The sequence below is a fragment of the Pieris brassicae genome, chromosome 6 (genome assembly GCF_905147105.1).
Source record: "Pieris brassicae chromosome 6, ilPieBrab1.1, whole genome shotgun sequence".
NCBI lineage: Eukaryota > Metazoa > Arthropoda > Insecta > Lepidoptera > Pieridae > Pieris > Pieris brassicae.
Window position 1 is genome coordinate 3,853,355 of NC_059670.1, and position 15,042 is coordinate 3,868,396.

General features: G+C 34.5%; 1 protein-coding gene across 3 annotated transcripts in view; it reads left to right on the forward strand.

Annotated features, from left to right (window-relative positions):
• The first annotated feature begins 268 nt into the window (after positions 1-268).
• Positions 269-15,042, forward strand: part of LOC123710677 (zinc finger SWIM domain-containing protein 8 homolog) — a 30,122-nt gene continuing 15,348 nt past the window's right edge. For all 3 annotated transcript variants that reach the window (XM_045662743.1, XM_045662745.1, XM_045662744.1), the window contains exons 1-16: positions 269-452; positions 547-792; positions 1,529-1,777; positions 1,932-2,095; positions 2,691-3,001; positions 3,406-3,601; positions 4,577-4,702; positions 5,116-5,223; positions 6,572-6,829; positions 7,232-7,381; positions 9,098-9,173; positions 9,779-9,984; positions 10,259-10,427; positions 11,168-11,307; positions 12,924-13,141; positions 13,907-13,994. In XM_045662743.1, the coding sequence (XP_045518699.1) occupies positions 440-452; positions 547-792; positions 1,529-1,777; positions 1,932-2,095; positions 2,691-3,001; positions 3,406-3,601; positions 4,577-4,702; positions 5,116-5,223; positions 6,572-6,829; positions 7,232-7,381; positions 9,098-9,173; positions 9,779-9,984; positions 10,259-10,427; positions 11,168-11,307; positions 12,924-13,141; positions 13,907-13,994 (2,718 nt within the window). In that variant the 5' untranslated portion in view covers positions 269-439. The remainder of the gene's footprint in view (positions 453-546; positions 793-1,528; positions 1,778-1,931; positions 2,096-2,690; positions 3,002-3,405; positions 3,602-4,576; positions 4,703-5,115; positions 5,224-6,571; positions 6,830-7,231; positions 7,382-9,097; positions 9,174-9,778; positions 9,985-10,258; positions 10,428-11,167; positions 11,308-12,923; positions 13,142-13,906; positions 13,995-15,042) is intronic.

The following is a 15,042-nucleotide window of genomic DNA, read 5'->3' on the forward strand; positions in this document are numbered from 1 at the left end:
AAACTTGAAAACCCAGATGACAGTTATAAGATATTTTTTTGCATAGATTTATTTCCCAAAAAATTATCGCTAACGAAATATTTAAGCATATTTTATTTTAATAGTTTTTTATTTGCTCTGTATTCATTTCGTATTCTGTTGTAATTTCTGAAATAATACTTATTTCTTAAATCTGCCATCTATTACTAAAAAGTAAAACCTATAGCAAGACAATGAACTTTGCGAGAGGCGATGAGGGGTGCGGAAAGGGACAGGGCCGAGGGGGGTGTCGAACTGAGACGTTGCACGGCCATATTTGTTATTGTACTCCATAGAAAATAGGAATTTATTTGAATCGTTTGATTTTTGAATAGAAAGTGATTCAGTTCCCTAATTTTGTGATGCATTTTAGTTCAATTAATTCTTACCACAGAGAGTATAATCAATGTCATAAAAACCTATGCGTATAAAAAGTATGCATATTTAGTGTTAGTGAATACCTCTACTGAATTCGCTGCAGTGATCCATCGAAATTATTCTAACAAATTTCAATTATTTTTGATAAAGTGGCGGGGACATCAAATAATAATGGGAAAGCGGGACGATCAGCTGTCCCAGTGGATGTGGGATCGCCCTTACTTGATTGGGAGGAGGGAGATCACTTCAGTTTCGAAGATTCCGAGCGTTTCGAAGAAGATTCTATGTGTAGCTGGAGTTCGGAACCCGAAAGCCTTTGTAATAATTGGCGAGGCTGGAGAAGACCAAATTTTCCCAATTCTTTCGGACCTAGGCCAACGAAAAAACCAACTCAAGGTACTTTGTGACAGCTGATCCTTTGTTTCCGTTTTGGCTTTTATTCGTGACATAATTTTTGTTTGATTGTGGTATTACCTATTCTTATTGGTTTATGATGCATTGGTAAAACTGCAATGATTATCTATTTATTATTGTGTGAACTTTTTGTGTCAGTTATGTGTGTTTTGTATGCATCTATTGACATAAAAAACAGGTGGTCTAAAGTCATTTACCTTTGACTGGACTGAGCAGTTAATAATACCTTACCTTTGAAAAGTTGTCTTTTTGTTTTGACATGAGATTTCTTTGTTCTTTCAGTTAACTTTAAAAATGGTTTCATTTAATTATGTCACCAACTTTCTTAACTTTCACTGATTCTCTGTTTACCTTAGAATTACAATAAAGCTCTTTATATAATAAAGTGAAAGTTGTTGGTTACTAATTATATTTTGTATCCACTTAATTGTTAATTTTACGTGTTTTTTAATTTAATTAAGAGTTATAAAATGTTGATTGCTATTTAAATGATTTGAGTAATTTTTTGATATATTGTATTAATAACTATATTTTACTATTCAATGTTTTTTTTTTAAATATTAATGCCTCTAGCAGTGTCTGTTATCTACAGATTTTAGATTTTCTGAAAAAGTTCTGTTAGCAATAAATTTTGCTAAGGTTTCTCTAAAGAAATAATTTTACTATAAGAACTCTTATTTTGATCATAAAAATTAACTATTATACATATTTCTCACAGATAAACCTGTATCATCACTAAGTGAGTTGGCTGCTAAGTGTGTTGCCAGTCACATTCCATTTGAGTTAGTTGAACATGTGTATCCACCAGTACCAGAGCAATTACAACTACAAATTGCTTTTTGGAGCTTCCCAGAGAGTGAAGATGATATACGTCTTTATTCATGCCTTGCAAATGGATCAGCTGAAGAGTTTCAGAGAGGAGAACACCTGTTCAGAGACAAGGCGGTTAAGGATGTTTTACAAATTGGTATGGATTAAATGGTTTTGTATTTTTAAGATATTCTTACAACTACTCCAACTATTTATTTTTTCATTGTGTATATTAATTTGTGTTATAATTCAGAGCGATATATTTAAAAATATTTATTGAATCAAGTGATTGTTAACAATATGTTTTACAGGTTTTCACTTATCTGCAACAGTTTTACTTACCATGGCAAGGACTCAGTTTAATGTAGCTGTGACATTTGACAGGCAAAAGATATCATCATGTAACTGTACTTGTTCCTCATCAGCTCATTGGTGTTCACATATTGTTGCTGTGTGTCTCTTTAGAATACATTTAGTAAGTTTCTGTGAATTTGTATTTAGTTCTCAAAATCAATTATTATACAAAGAAATGACATAATTCATTCAAACATTTTAAAGAAGTGTGGGAAAGTTATGTTGTGTTATGTGTTTTTATTTTCTAATTTTGTCACAGATATAAAATGGCTTTATACAACCTATTAATTTCTGTGACCATGCAATATGTAAAAAAAATATATTTTCCTTTCAATCTCTATGAATCAGCTGAAAAATAAGGTCAATATTATATATGTATGATTACTCTAAAAACATCAGAAAAGCTAACCAAACTAGCTATTTCTATTCTAGATTCAAATTTGAGAAAAAACTGCATTTGATTAATGAAATAAATTGTTCATTAAGAATTTAAGTTGTACATTTTCAGTACGGAATTAAATAACTTCCCCACAAATACCTGTTAAAATTTTGATTTATAATATTTTTTTGTTTAAGTACTTAAGAGTAAGAGTAAAATTAAACTTACACAGCAAAATCATGTTAATTTTGATTGCTGAAAAGCAGTTGAAACATTGAGTTACCGCATAAGAAATTCGCGTTATACATTTACTGAACAATATGTATTTTAATTTTAGCCAACTCAAGTATGTCTCAGAGCACCAGTATCAGAGTCTCTACAGAGATTGCAGCGAGACCAATTACAGAAGTTTGCACAATACCTCATATCGGAGTTACCACGACAAATTCTACCAACGGCACAGAAAATATTGGACGAGTTATTATCAGCTCAACCGAACCAAATCAACACAACTTGCGGGGCACCTGACCCAACCGCAGGTGCATCGGCCTATGAATACACATCATGGTTCCTCGATGAAAAAACATTACACAACAATATTAATAAAATATTGGTGAAATTTTGTGTACCAACTCCAATTGTATTTAGGTAAATGGATTGTGGTTTATTTACTATATCTGTCCCTTAGTTTAATTCATTATAAACTAATATTTAAGTTCTCCCAGATTTGATTCTAAATAACAATATTTAATGTACTAGGAATAGGGTTCATATCCCGTTGTTTAGTAACATTTGTTCAATTTTATTTTAAATTATTAACTATTTTCTCTTCGAATTACAAATATATGTATAAGAATAGCTAACTGCAACTATAGTTTTCCAACATCTATAACACATGGTGTGTACATTTTTATATATAATATTTAAAAAAAAAATTATTTAATTATTTGTTCAAGCCTTTATTTTTTTTCTCATTACTACTATAGTCGCTTTTTGTTTTTAAACACAATTTACACAAAAAAATTAATTACATTTCCACAAATTGTATACAGTGACGTAAATTATCTAAGTACAAGCGCTCCGCCGGCTGCGGCTGAGTGGTCCTCCTTGTTGCGGCCTTTGCGCGGACGTGAGCCTGAGGGCATGTGGAATTTGCTGTCCATTGTAAGGGAGATGTTCAAACGTAGCGACAGAAATGCTATACCTCTACTCGAGATTATCACTGAAGAGGTCATGGCTTGTGAACAGGTACAATAGGAAATTATAGTTTTATTTATTTATTAACACTTCGTTACATTACAATATAAAAAATGAACATAATTAAATCAAAAGGAGGGCAACTGGCGGCCTTATCGCTTTCGAGCGATCTCTTCCAGGCAATCACCAAATATACCTACATATAAATTATAATCCCAATAATCTTAATATATATAAATCTCCTGTCACGGTGTTTGTCCGCGATGGACTCCTAAACTACTTAACCGATTTTAAATTAAATGGGCACACCGTGAGCAGTCTGGTCCAACTTAAGAGATAGGACAGCTTAGATCTTTAATTATAGTCGCAATTTTATTTTATTGCAAATTATTTGTCTATAATTAATTGACAGTCACAATTATCTGTTAACTCCAAAATATTCTAACATACGACGTAACATTAAACGTGGTATAACAAAACGCAACATACAGGAATACGAAAAATTTATCAGTCAAAACATCAGTCTAGCCTTTCATTTGTTTAAAATTGTATTACAAAACGAAACTGACAGCTAAACGGTGCTATGGTTAAGTATGATTGAAAATTTGACAATTAGTTGTGTTTATGTCGAGTTTCTATTAGCTTATCGTGCTGATATTATAATTAACAATGCCACGAGACATGAATGCAATAAATGGTTGGACGGATTTTGATGACGTTTCGAGAATAGTTCAGATTAATTATAATTAGAAGATTTCTTAAGTTTTGGTTATTATACATTAAGGGGTATATTATTACATAACACGAGATTTTTATATCTATAAACTTTGTTTGGTAAAAAATTATTAACTTACATTAATAAATTATATTAAGTAAATTTCCCGTCTTAAGTATTCAATGCAATAATTTGTGTTGTACATACGAGAGTTTATAGTTTGACAAATTTTCTTATGAAAGAAAAAACAACGTGCGCGTATGGAGCCGTCATATGTACAAATATGTAAGAGATGTTATTTAATTCACTAGATAATAGTCTGGTGGTACAGCACTAAAGCGGCCTTAGTGGCGTGGGGTGGCGGGACGGGAGGGAAGCATGGTGGTGGCGGAGGCAACTCCACCGCTCAGCACGCTTGTTCTTCTCTGTGTGACGAGGTAAATATAAACGATATTAAACAATACTGATTACGTATATGAGTTTATTTAAAAAAAAACTCAGTGAGCAGTGTTTGCCTACTGGCGTCAGCGTGCGTCTCTCATCCTCGTGGTCATAGGTTCGAGCCACATCTTGCACTAATGGTCTTTTCTATGTGTACATTAAACACTCGTTCGTACGGAAGACATTGTGAGGAAATGTCTAAGACCCAAAAGTCGCGAATGACCAATAATCATGAAAAAAAATATGAGTTCCGGACCTATAACATCGGACTGTGTTTCATTCTGTCCATAGAATTTACAGGCATGGAAAAACTAGAAAAAGATTTCTGGTTTTTTCATGTTTCTTATAGGATTTAAAACTCCCATAGCAATCAAAATTGTATAGTTCTCACATTGATTTTGATTATCAGGTGGTGGTGTTATGGCGTCTCGCGGCTTTGAACCCTGGACTCGCACCACACGAAAGAGATACACTTCACGAGCAGTTCACCCAATGGCACGTGAAGGTTTTGGACAAGGTATGTTAGATATTATGTCGATATATTTAGTAAATTTTTAATCAGTACCGATTTTTTCCGGTGAGTTCAGTAAAGCCATAGATCATATAATAAATAAATATCCAGTTCTGAAAGTGCTCGTCCTAGGCTCTTCTACTGGACATACGTATGATTACAGGAACTTAAAGTAATGAATTCTACATAATACTTAGTTTGCGTTCTGTGTAATGTGGAGAATGTGTATTATTAGAGCAGTGTTGGTCTAGTGGCTTCAGCGTGCGACTCTTATTCCTGAGGTCGTAGATTCGATCCCCGGCTGTGCACCTACGGATAATCTTTCTATGTGCGCATTTAATATTTGCTCGAACGGTGAAGGAAAACATCGTGAGGAAACCGGCTTGCCTTAGATCCAACAAGTCAACGGTGTGCGTCAACAGAAGGCTGATCACCTACTTGCTTATTCGTTTAACAAATGATCATGAAACAGATACAGAAATCTGAGGCCCAGACCTAAAAAGGTTGTAGCGTAATTTATTTATTTACGTGTATTATTAACGATAGATGTTTAACTGTTAGAATTTTTGTTTTGAAGTTGGGTATAATAAATATTTTCTAAACGTTTTTTTTAACTAACTGTGTTGTTATGCCACAAATGTTGATTATGGTTTTTAATTAATTTAATTAATACGGAGATATCACGCTCTTGTCTCCATGGTATATTTTTTATGAGTTACGAGAATGACTACAGACATTCTGAAAGTATATGTTTTGAAACTTTACCTACTGTGTTTCGTTAATAATTTCCTAGCGATGTCTTCCTACAATATATAATTTAAGTTTCTTAAATGAAAAATTCAATTTTGAATATAAAACATGTGGGGCAGACAATTTTTTTTTACATAAAATCAAATTCAGCGAAGACCTTTTCAAATTGTCAATCTCCGATGTATTACTGATCGGCTTGATTCTCTCTCTACGCAGAGACATTGGGACTCTGGGTATTCTTAAAAGTGTAATTTGGAGAGTGTGTAGTGGTTTGGGATGATCCCTACTACCTATAAAAAAATAAAAATAAAATTTAAGAAAAACACTTTTTGAACGGATTAAATCTATGTATTATTATAAAAACTTATAATTATTTACATAATTCTAAACTTTAAATTTAAAATTAATAAGTCACCGTGACCACGCACGCTAAAAAGCACGCGAAACGTCGGTAAAAAAAATTTAAATTTAGAATAATGTAAATAATTATAAGTTTTAATAATAATGCATAGCTTTAATCCGTTCAAAAAGTGTTTTTCTTAATGTGTAAAAGCTATTTAATACGAAAAATAAAATTTTATAATATCTTTTTCCAAATGTACAGGTGGCAAAGAATCGTAACAATCACATAAACACGTCGCATCCGCGCCATGTGCGTACGCATTCTCACCCGCCATATATCAATGGTATAAGCGAGACTGAAGTATTTCCCGGCTTCAACCCGGCTATGGAAGCCTGTTTCCTTGAATGGGACGATTACCCAATAGCTGGTGTTACATACACAAAGGACCTCAATCCGCTCTATCATAGCCCTTTTACCATATTCAGGCATTCGGATAAGCAGGCAGACAGTGTACATCAGGTAATGTTCGAAATATAATAACTATTTGTCATTTACTATGTTGGACTCGTGTTATTAGCGTGCAACTCATACCTGAGGTCGTAGGTTCGATCCCCGGCCGTGTATCAATGGACTTACTATATTCGCACTCTTTGGTATAGTTAAGGAACCGCCTTGTCTCAAATCTAAAAATCGACGTAATCTCCAGAGAGTTTGTTGGATTTTTTTCATATACTAATGATTTTACTATTGTACATGGGAAGCACTGTGCTGCGCTGTATTAATTTTTTTAAACTAGACATTAATGGAGATTTAACACACAATTACCTAGTTGCATACAAAGACGTGACAGCTATTTGTCTTATTCGCTTTTATTTGATCTTAGTGCCTACTAGTAATAAGGTTGTACGTGTACGTCTATAGGTAAATTCATCAAAGGCAGTACTTAACAACGAGATGTCTCTCAGCTATAGACTGACGAATCCTGATCCGTCAATGCAAGGACATCGAACTCTGGTTCACAGAAACAGTAGAATAACTGTTGATTTGGCAATTGCTGGTCCTTCGAATCAGGTTAGTATTTACACTTTTCGTGTATACAATATACAACATTAACATTTTTTTTCATTTACTTTTCTTTAATATATGTAGTTGGTGTTTGTCATATTGTAAACTATGTAGATAATTTTACCGTAACTTATTTTCTGCCATGATGAGTGATTCCTGACTTCTTGCACCGTTACGTAATGTTATTCTATATGATGTTTCAATATAAGTTTTTTTAGTATATAGAAGACAGATGGAAGGTTTTGGTAGGAGAGTCTGTTTAAGTGAACCGGCATGGCGGTTATGCGAACTAATATAATTCTTATTTGCTACGCGTCATTAAAACCCAAAGTATACGCTTTTAATTTTTCTTAATAAGTATCAGAAGTGACGAACTGTATCGACGTAACAGTGTCAACACGACAAAGCGGCCGTGCCTATAAACGGTGGCATCACTTACCATCGGTTGAGCCTCCTGCCCGTTTGCCCTCAGTAATATATAAAAAATAAAATATGCTATATAGAGGACACCGTGAGTCATTTCTGCAAAAACCCTTAATCTTTTAGTCGATACCAACTCTGGGGAAATAAATACAGATAACACAACTTTCTCTACAGCTGTGATACTTTTGACATTCAACACCTTTTGTTTTCAGTCACCGTGACCACGCACACTGTAAAGCACGCGAAACGTCGGAAAAAGTGTAAATTTAAAATGATGTAAATAAAAGTTTATAATAATACAAACAGCTTTAATCCATTTAAAAAATTGTTTTCTTTCAATGTGTAGAAGCTATGTTAACCAAAGACCATACTAATTATTAGTTTATAATAATACATAGCTTCAATCCGTTAGAAAAGTGTTTTCTCTTAAAATATGCTACTATAGCATTGCTGCGATTTCAAATGTCATGACCTAGCTCCGAATGGCCTCTTAGAGTCAGATTCAGAAACAAGTCTTAGCGCGTCTTCTTTGTCTTACAACTACTATTTCTTTTTTTACCATCTAGCCTAAGTTAAGACTAATTAGTAATTTATGTCTAACCAAATTTACTCATAAGGTTAAGAAAAACACTTTTTGAACTGATTAAAGCTATGTATTATTATTAAAACTTATAATTATTTACATTATTCTAAATTTTAAATTTTTTTTCCGACGTTTCGCGTGCTTTTCAGCGTGCGTGGTCACGGTGACTGAAGACTTACGGTGTTAAATGTCAATAGTATCACAGCTGCAGAGAAAGTTGTTTTAACTGTATTTATCCACGCACGCTGAAAAGCACGCGAAACGTCAATTTTTTTTTTGAATTATGTAAATAATTATAAGTTTTGATAATAATACATAGCTTTAATTCGTTCAAAAAGTGTTTTTCTTAATGTGTAAAAGCTAACAAAAGACAATACTATACTCATAAGGTTATTTAGATATGTCCAACAACACTGTGTCAAGAACGTGTCCAATAGCACTACTTACCAAAGGGATGACACTACGTTTTTGTGTACTATTTCCAACCACTGTTTAGTACTGACGTGCACTCACTAATTCAAATGGTTGTATCAAGATGTTGAATAGCCTCGACATTCACGCGATTGTGGAGCCTTTGTTCTTGGGCTTCAGCAGTCTTTTTAATTTTGTCGACGTCCTCAACATTAACGTCCCGATTGAGGTCCTTATTGCGAATATATATGAGCACTTTGTTTTAGTATCGTTATAACATTTATTTTAATAACAAATATTTCCAGGCTTGTGGTTCTGGACAGGAAGCAGCTCGTGATGCCGGGCCAAGTGACGGGAATCATTCGAGTGTCTCATCCGAAGGTAATTATTGTATTTCTTTAAAAATTCTCTCGAAAAAGTAATATTAAATTCAAATTCAAATCATTTATTCATTTAGGTAACACAATGTACACTTATCAATGTCAATAAGGAAATATGTACATATTAAATGCTTCTAATTATATATTGACTGCCAGTTCTCAAATCAAGGGCGTAGAATGGTCGAGAAGAACTGGCAATAAACTCTCCGCCACTGTTTATAATCGGCAAGTTTTCTGTTTTACGAAATGTTTGTAAGCAGCTGCAACCATTACACCGTGTTCCACGTGACATCTTTATGTAATTAATAGTTGTATAATAATAATAAAAAAATAAAAACAAAGATTTGTCCTATCAGCAGTAGGCATGGTGAAATAGGAGCACACACTTACATTCTCGTGGGAACAACACGCAAATGTATTTAAGCCTAAGGTTACTATAACTTTCTCTCCGATGACCAGACTTGTTGATTTTATGCGAATACTACACGATAACTCTTTAACTAAATTTATGATTTTTTAAAACTTAATTTTATGTTTAAAACTTCACAATCGTGGTCAAAGATTAAAATTGCTAAGCGTTTAGAATAATTATTTGATAATTTAAAGGTTTTTGTGAAAATGAAGAAGAAATGCAAGTTAGCGGCGCTGATGGTGGTGACACTGACTCTCAGGATTCATCTCCACCGATTTCGTCTGATGATGCGATTCCACCCAGGGATGACTCAGTCTCTGATGATGAATGTCATCTCTACTTCTATGATGCTACAGCCGCTAGAAGAGTGGCAGCTGACGGATCTAGCGCAATAAACGGGGTAACTGTAAATTTCTTGAATTGAGTTGGAAAATTATTGTTTATTGAACATATTTTTTATTCTTTTTTCGTACATATATGTTACAAAATTTAAAAAAAAAGTTACCAATATTAATACGATAAAAGATTAAATCAAACACTACTTGATTTAACAGATACCGTTTAATTAATGCACACACTCACGCACATACACATAGATACACATACATACACATAGATACATCAGGATCAGGAGACATTTTAAACTTTTACTATGGTTTCAAATGTTATTTTAGGCCAACAGTGTGAGTGGAGCCAGTAGCAGCGGCGCTAGTTGGCAGTGCGGTTGGGAAGTTCAGTTCGCGCGAGCTGAAGGCTTACACGCGCATGGACATGCCAGAGAGGCCTGCGCACTTGGCGCCAGTCTTGCCAGAGAGCTATTGGCTAGACCACCAGCTTTGCTAGGTAACTATGGTGAATTATTTATTTTGGTATTTATTATATTCTTGACAAATCGTATCGTGTACGTACGTACACATACGTACGTATATGCCAAAGTACCTACTAAATTAACGATATATGTTATCTTACAAACAGTTATCTAAAATATATGACAATTTAGGTAAGCAAAAAAAAGCTATTAAATTCATAAAACAAAACAGTGGGTTAGGTTCGAGATAGGCACTTAATATTGGAGTATTTTATTTGATCAGCCAATATATACAGCCTCGGATAAGTACTGTACTGTAATCAGTTAAAATCGCGGAGAATTCGAAAGACTGACTGCCTGAACTCATGTTGGATTTTACAGAAGGAATTTGGGAATCTCTGTATGATTTAGACGTTGACCAAGTGAAACGAGTCATTATTTTTCGTTCGTATACGTAAGTTGCTAGAGCGCGAGATAAAATATGGACACTAGAAGTAACAAAATGGACTGGACCTACTGGAAAGAGATGGATAGGACGACAATAGAAAAGATGGACAGATGACATTATAGAACTAGCGGGGAAAAATTGGATGAATGTTGCTCAAGACAAAGAGAAATGGAAAAATATGGAGGAGGCTTTTACCCTAAACGGAGCCAATACTATACCACTAACTTATTTCTCTACAGCTAATATTAATATTAAGGAATGTAAACTAACCACTTGTTGTATGGATTAATAAAGCTTTAATAATGAATACGTATGCTACGTTTGTAGGTACAGGCTACGGCGGCAGCGCAGCGGAGTTGCGACGTGCTCGTAGACGTCACGCCCCGTCCCCGCGTCTTTGCGCAGCCAGCCATCGCACCTCGTGTCTCGCTTCGACGACGCTCGCGAAATGCGCTTTCCTTTGCACTGTGAGTTTTTTTTTTCACGCGAATCTATTAGGTCTTTACATATGAAATTGGCGTTTTGTCGTACTAGCCACTTTGACCTCAAATACCTCCTCTTTGGTTAGGAATTTTTAAATTCAAATTTGTACAGCTATTTACTCATGTATTTGTCCTTCGATGACCGTCATTCATTTGTTTGTTTCTTCCGTTTTGTTTCTGTTTGCGTCACTCATTTTACAAAATGGAAAACTTAAAGTATCGCAATATTTACGAGTACCAGTTCCGCCGTGGCACTAGTGCTGCGGAAACGACTCGAAGGGTGAATGATGTGTATGGCGGTCATGTTGCAAAGGAAAACACAGTTCGTTTTTGGTTCCAACGTTTTCGTTCTGGAAATTTCGACCTGCAGAACAAGCCCCGTGGACGGCCTGAGACCCAAGTTGATAATGAAGTATTGAAGGCTATTGTGGAAGCGGATCCATCGCAAACCACGTCCGAGTTAGCTGCAGGCTGCGGTGTTAGTGATAAAACTGTTTTAATTCACTTGAAGCAAATTGAGAAGATTAAAAAGCTTGAAAGGTGGGTACCTCACGAATTGACTGTAGCAAACCGGTAAACGCGCGTCGACTGCTGCGTTACATTACTGAATCGGCACAATAATGAAGGTATTTTAAACCGAATCATTACCTGCGATGAAAAATGGATTCTTTACGTTAATCGGAAGCGCTCAGCGCAATGGTTGGATCCTGGCCAGCCAGCCAAATCCTGCCCCAAGCGAAAATTAACCCCAAAAAAGTTACTTGTAAGCGTTTGGTGGACTAGTGCCGGTATTGTTCATTGCAGTTTTCTCAAATCTGGCCAGACTATTACGGCTGATGTCTATTGTCAGCAATTGCAAACCCACCATGGTTTGCAATTGCCAAAAGCTAGCGGCTAAACAACCTAGGCTGGTCAATCGCTCCACGCCACTGCTACTTCACGACAACGCTAGACCACACACTGCACAACAGACGGCTACCAAATTAGAAGAGTTTCAATTGAAATGTCTAAGACATCCTTCGTACTCCCCGGACCTTGCTCCAACAGATTACTATTTTTTTCGAAAATTGGACAACTTCTTGCAAGGGAAAAAATTTAACTCTAATGGGGCAGTCCAAATCGCCTTCACAGATTTTATTGATTCCCGTCCGACTGGTTTTTTTAGTAGAGGATCAATGAACTATCTATGAGATGGCAAAAGTGCATAGAAAAAAAAGGTTCATACTTTGATTAATTAAATATAGTATATTTAAAAATATTCGACTTGTTGTTCCTCCCATACAAAACGCCACTTTCATATGTAAGGACCTAATATTTGAATTATTCTAGAAGAGAGATATCACTTAATTTTAGATGCGCCTCCTGACCGTTGCCGTAACGGTTGTTGCTGTATTAACGCTCGGTTCCTATATTGAAATACGAGTCGCTTTTATTAACAACGCTAATTAATAATACAAAGTAGAGGTTGTCAATTCGACGTGCTTTTGTTTTGTATGTTGTTTTCAGGGTGTGTGTTTATTTGAAAGAAATAATGAAAAAAAGACATCTCATTTTCTGGCTTAAAAATATTGTATGGCTTTATTTAACAATTATGTGAATAGGTGCTGGCGGAATTTAGCGAACAACACGAATTAGCCTTCCGTGTGGGTCTTTTCGCGTTGGAAATGGCTCGTCCTCCGGCCAGTACTAAAGCTCTGGAAGTGAAGCTGAACAATCAGGAGTCCGAGCTGGTCTCCTTGCTAAAGAAACTGCCGACTGGTGCAGAACAACTGGACCTGGCTAGGGAGAAGGCGGAACAACTGAGAGATGGATTGCTAAGGTAATATTTAATAGTTCTTTATTATATTTTATTCTTATAAACCCTTTACACACAACCCTAAGACAGTAAAGAATATATTTGCATTAATACAAAGTGCATTATGTTATAAAATTTTGAATACTATTTTTCCTAAAATTAAATTTCTTTGAATTTTTTCGTAACTGAACTGGTTCATGGGCTACAATTATAAGTACAGTAAGACGGTAATTATTTTTTGCGTTATAGAAGTATTTGCGCATAACGCGCTTGTATGTCCCCATGTGACACGTTATGTACAAATGATTCACATTTAACTTTTCTCGTTAAAGGGGATTTATATCGAATATTAAGACAACTACTGCGTTATGAACAAAATATGTCCGTACAAATCATTATAAATGTCACAGTACTGAAATTTCAATCCTCAAGTAATCGCGTAATATGAAAATGAGTTATAAGAGTACTATGTATCATTTTCAAAATATGAATCAGACTATGATTTTACTGGGCATGTGAAATAAAATAGTATGAAAAACTACCTAATTTCATGAAGTTTATATGTAAGGTTTACTATGGCTAAAAGTTATTAAAGTTTCGTTATACGTTGACGATTCTATGATATAATACTTTTTAGCAGGCTTCAACATGAAATACGACCATTTCATGTGTAATACCTTTGCAATAAAAGCCTACTATTTATCATATAAGCCAGACGAAAAAACAGTTTTAAAAAAATATTTTTATTTTTTTTAAAAATGTCAGCCTTTATGATATTTATCATTTCAGAAGCCGCGGTCCAGCATTGTTGCCGATATCATTGGCCAGTTTCCTGTTTGAAGTTCTTGTGCTGTCCGCGTCTGAAAACAAACATCCAGTGAGTCACAAAATACCACTAATTATAAATTATCTCTAATATTCAGATATTTTTTTGTCGTTCTACATTCCTACCATTTTTCATGTCTTATATTTATTCTCGCGATTTACGTCCCTGGTACATCGGTAATATTCACAATTTTCATGGGCGAGCCGGAGCCACCTTCATATATTTAAGATAATTTGTTAGCGATACATTCTTAAAAGAAAACAATTTTTTAACCGGATTAAAGCTATTTATATAAAGCCGGATAATAGCTAATACTATAAACTTATAATTATTTTACATAATTTTACATTAAAAATTTTCCGACATTTCGCGTGCTTTACAGCGTGCGTGGTCACGGTGACTGTTTATGAATTATGTTAAATAATTATAAGTTTATAATAATACATAGCTTCAACCCGGTAAAAAATTGTTTTCTTTCAATGTGTAAAAGCTATATTAACTAAAGACAATACTAGATATATTCTTAAACTACTGATCACCTTTTTGTTTCATTAACAAAAAGAAAACCTTTTTTTGTACAGGTGCGCTTAATTTGTGTAGAAAACGGTTTTCCGAGCGCCGTTCCGTCTCGGTAACTAAAGTTTCCATTGATATCTTTCTACTTTGGAGAAGGCTATGTTATTTTAGCCATTAATATGCTATGATCGAATAAGCGCGTATACTAGACCAGAACTACTAATCCATAATATTAATTCTGTAAAGGGCTAAATTGGATCACTATCACAAACTTACTATAACAAACTCTGTTACAATTTTTTGTAGATTTTGAATGTATTTCTTACCTCACATCATATATTTGATGCATGCAATGAGTGCACATGTTAAACTTTACCTAATAAGTCGTTGAATTATCTTCCCTTACCCTGGCTTATCATTAATGACAGGCCCTATCCAGCGACCAACAAGATTTCTTTGATTGTTAATTAAATTGTCGTATTGTTATGTGCAAGTATAGACTAGCTTGTATATTCTTTGACACATTCCAAAATTTATTTAGGGCACGTATACTATGATGAATTGTACTTATTATTTATTCCAG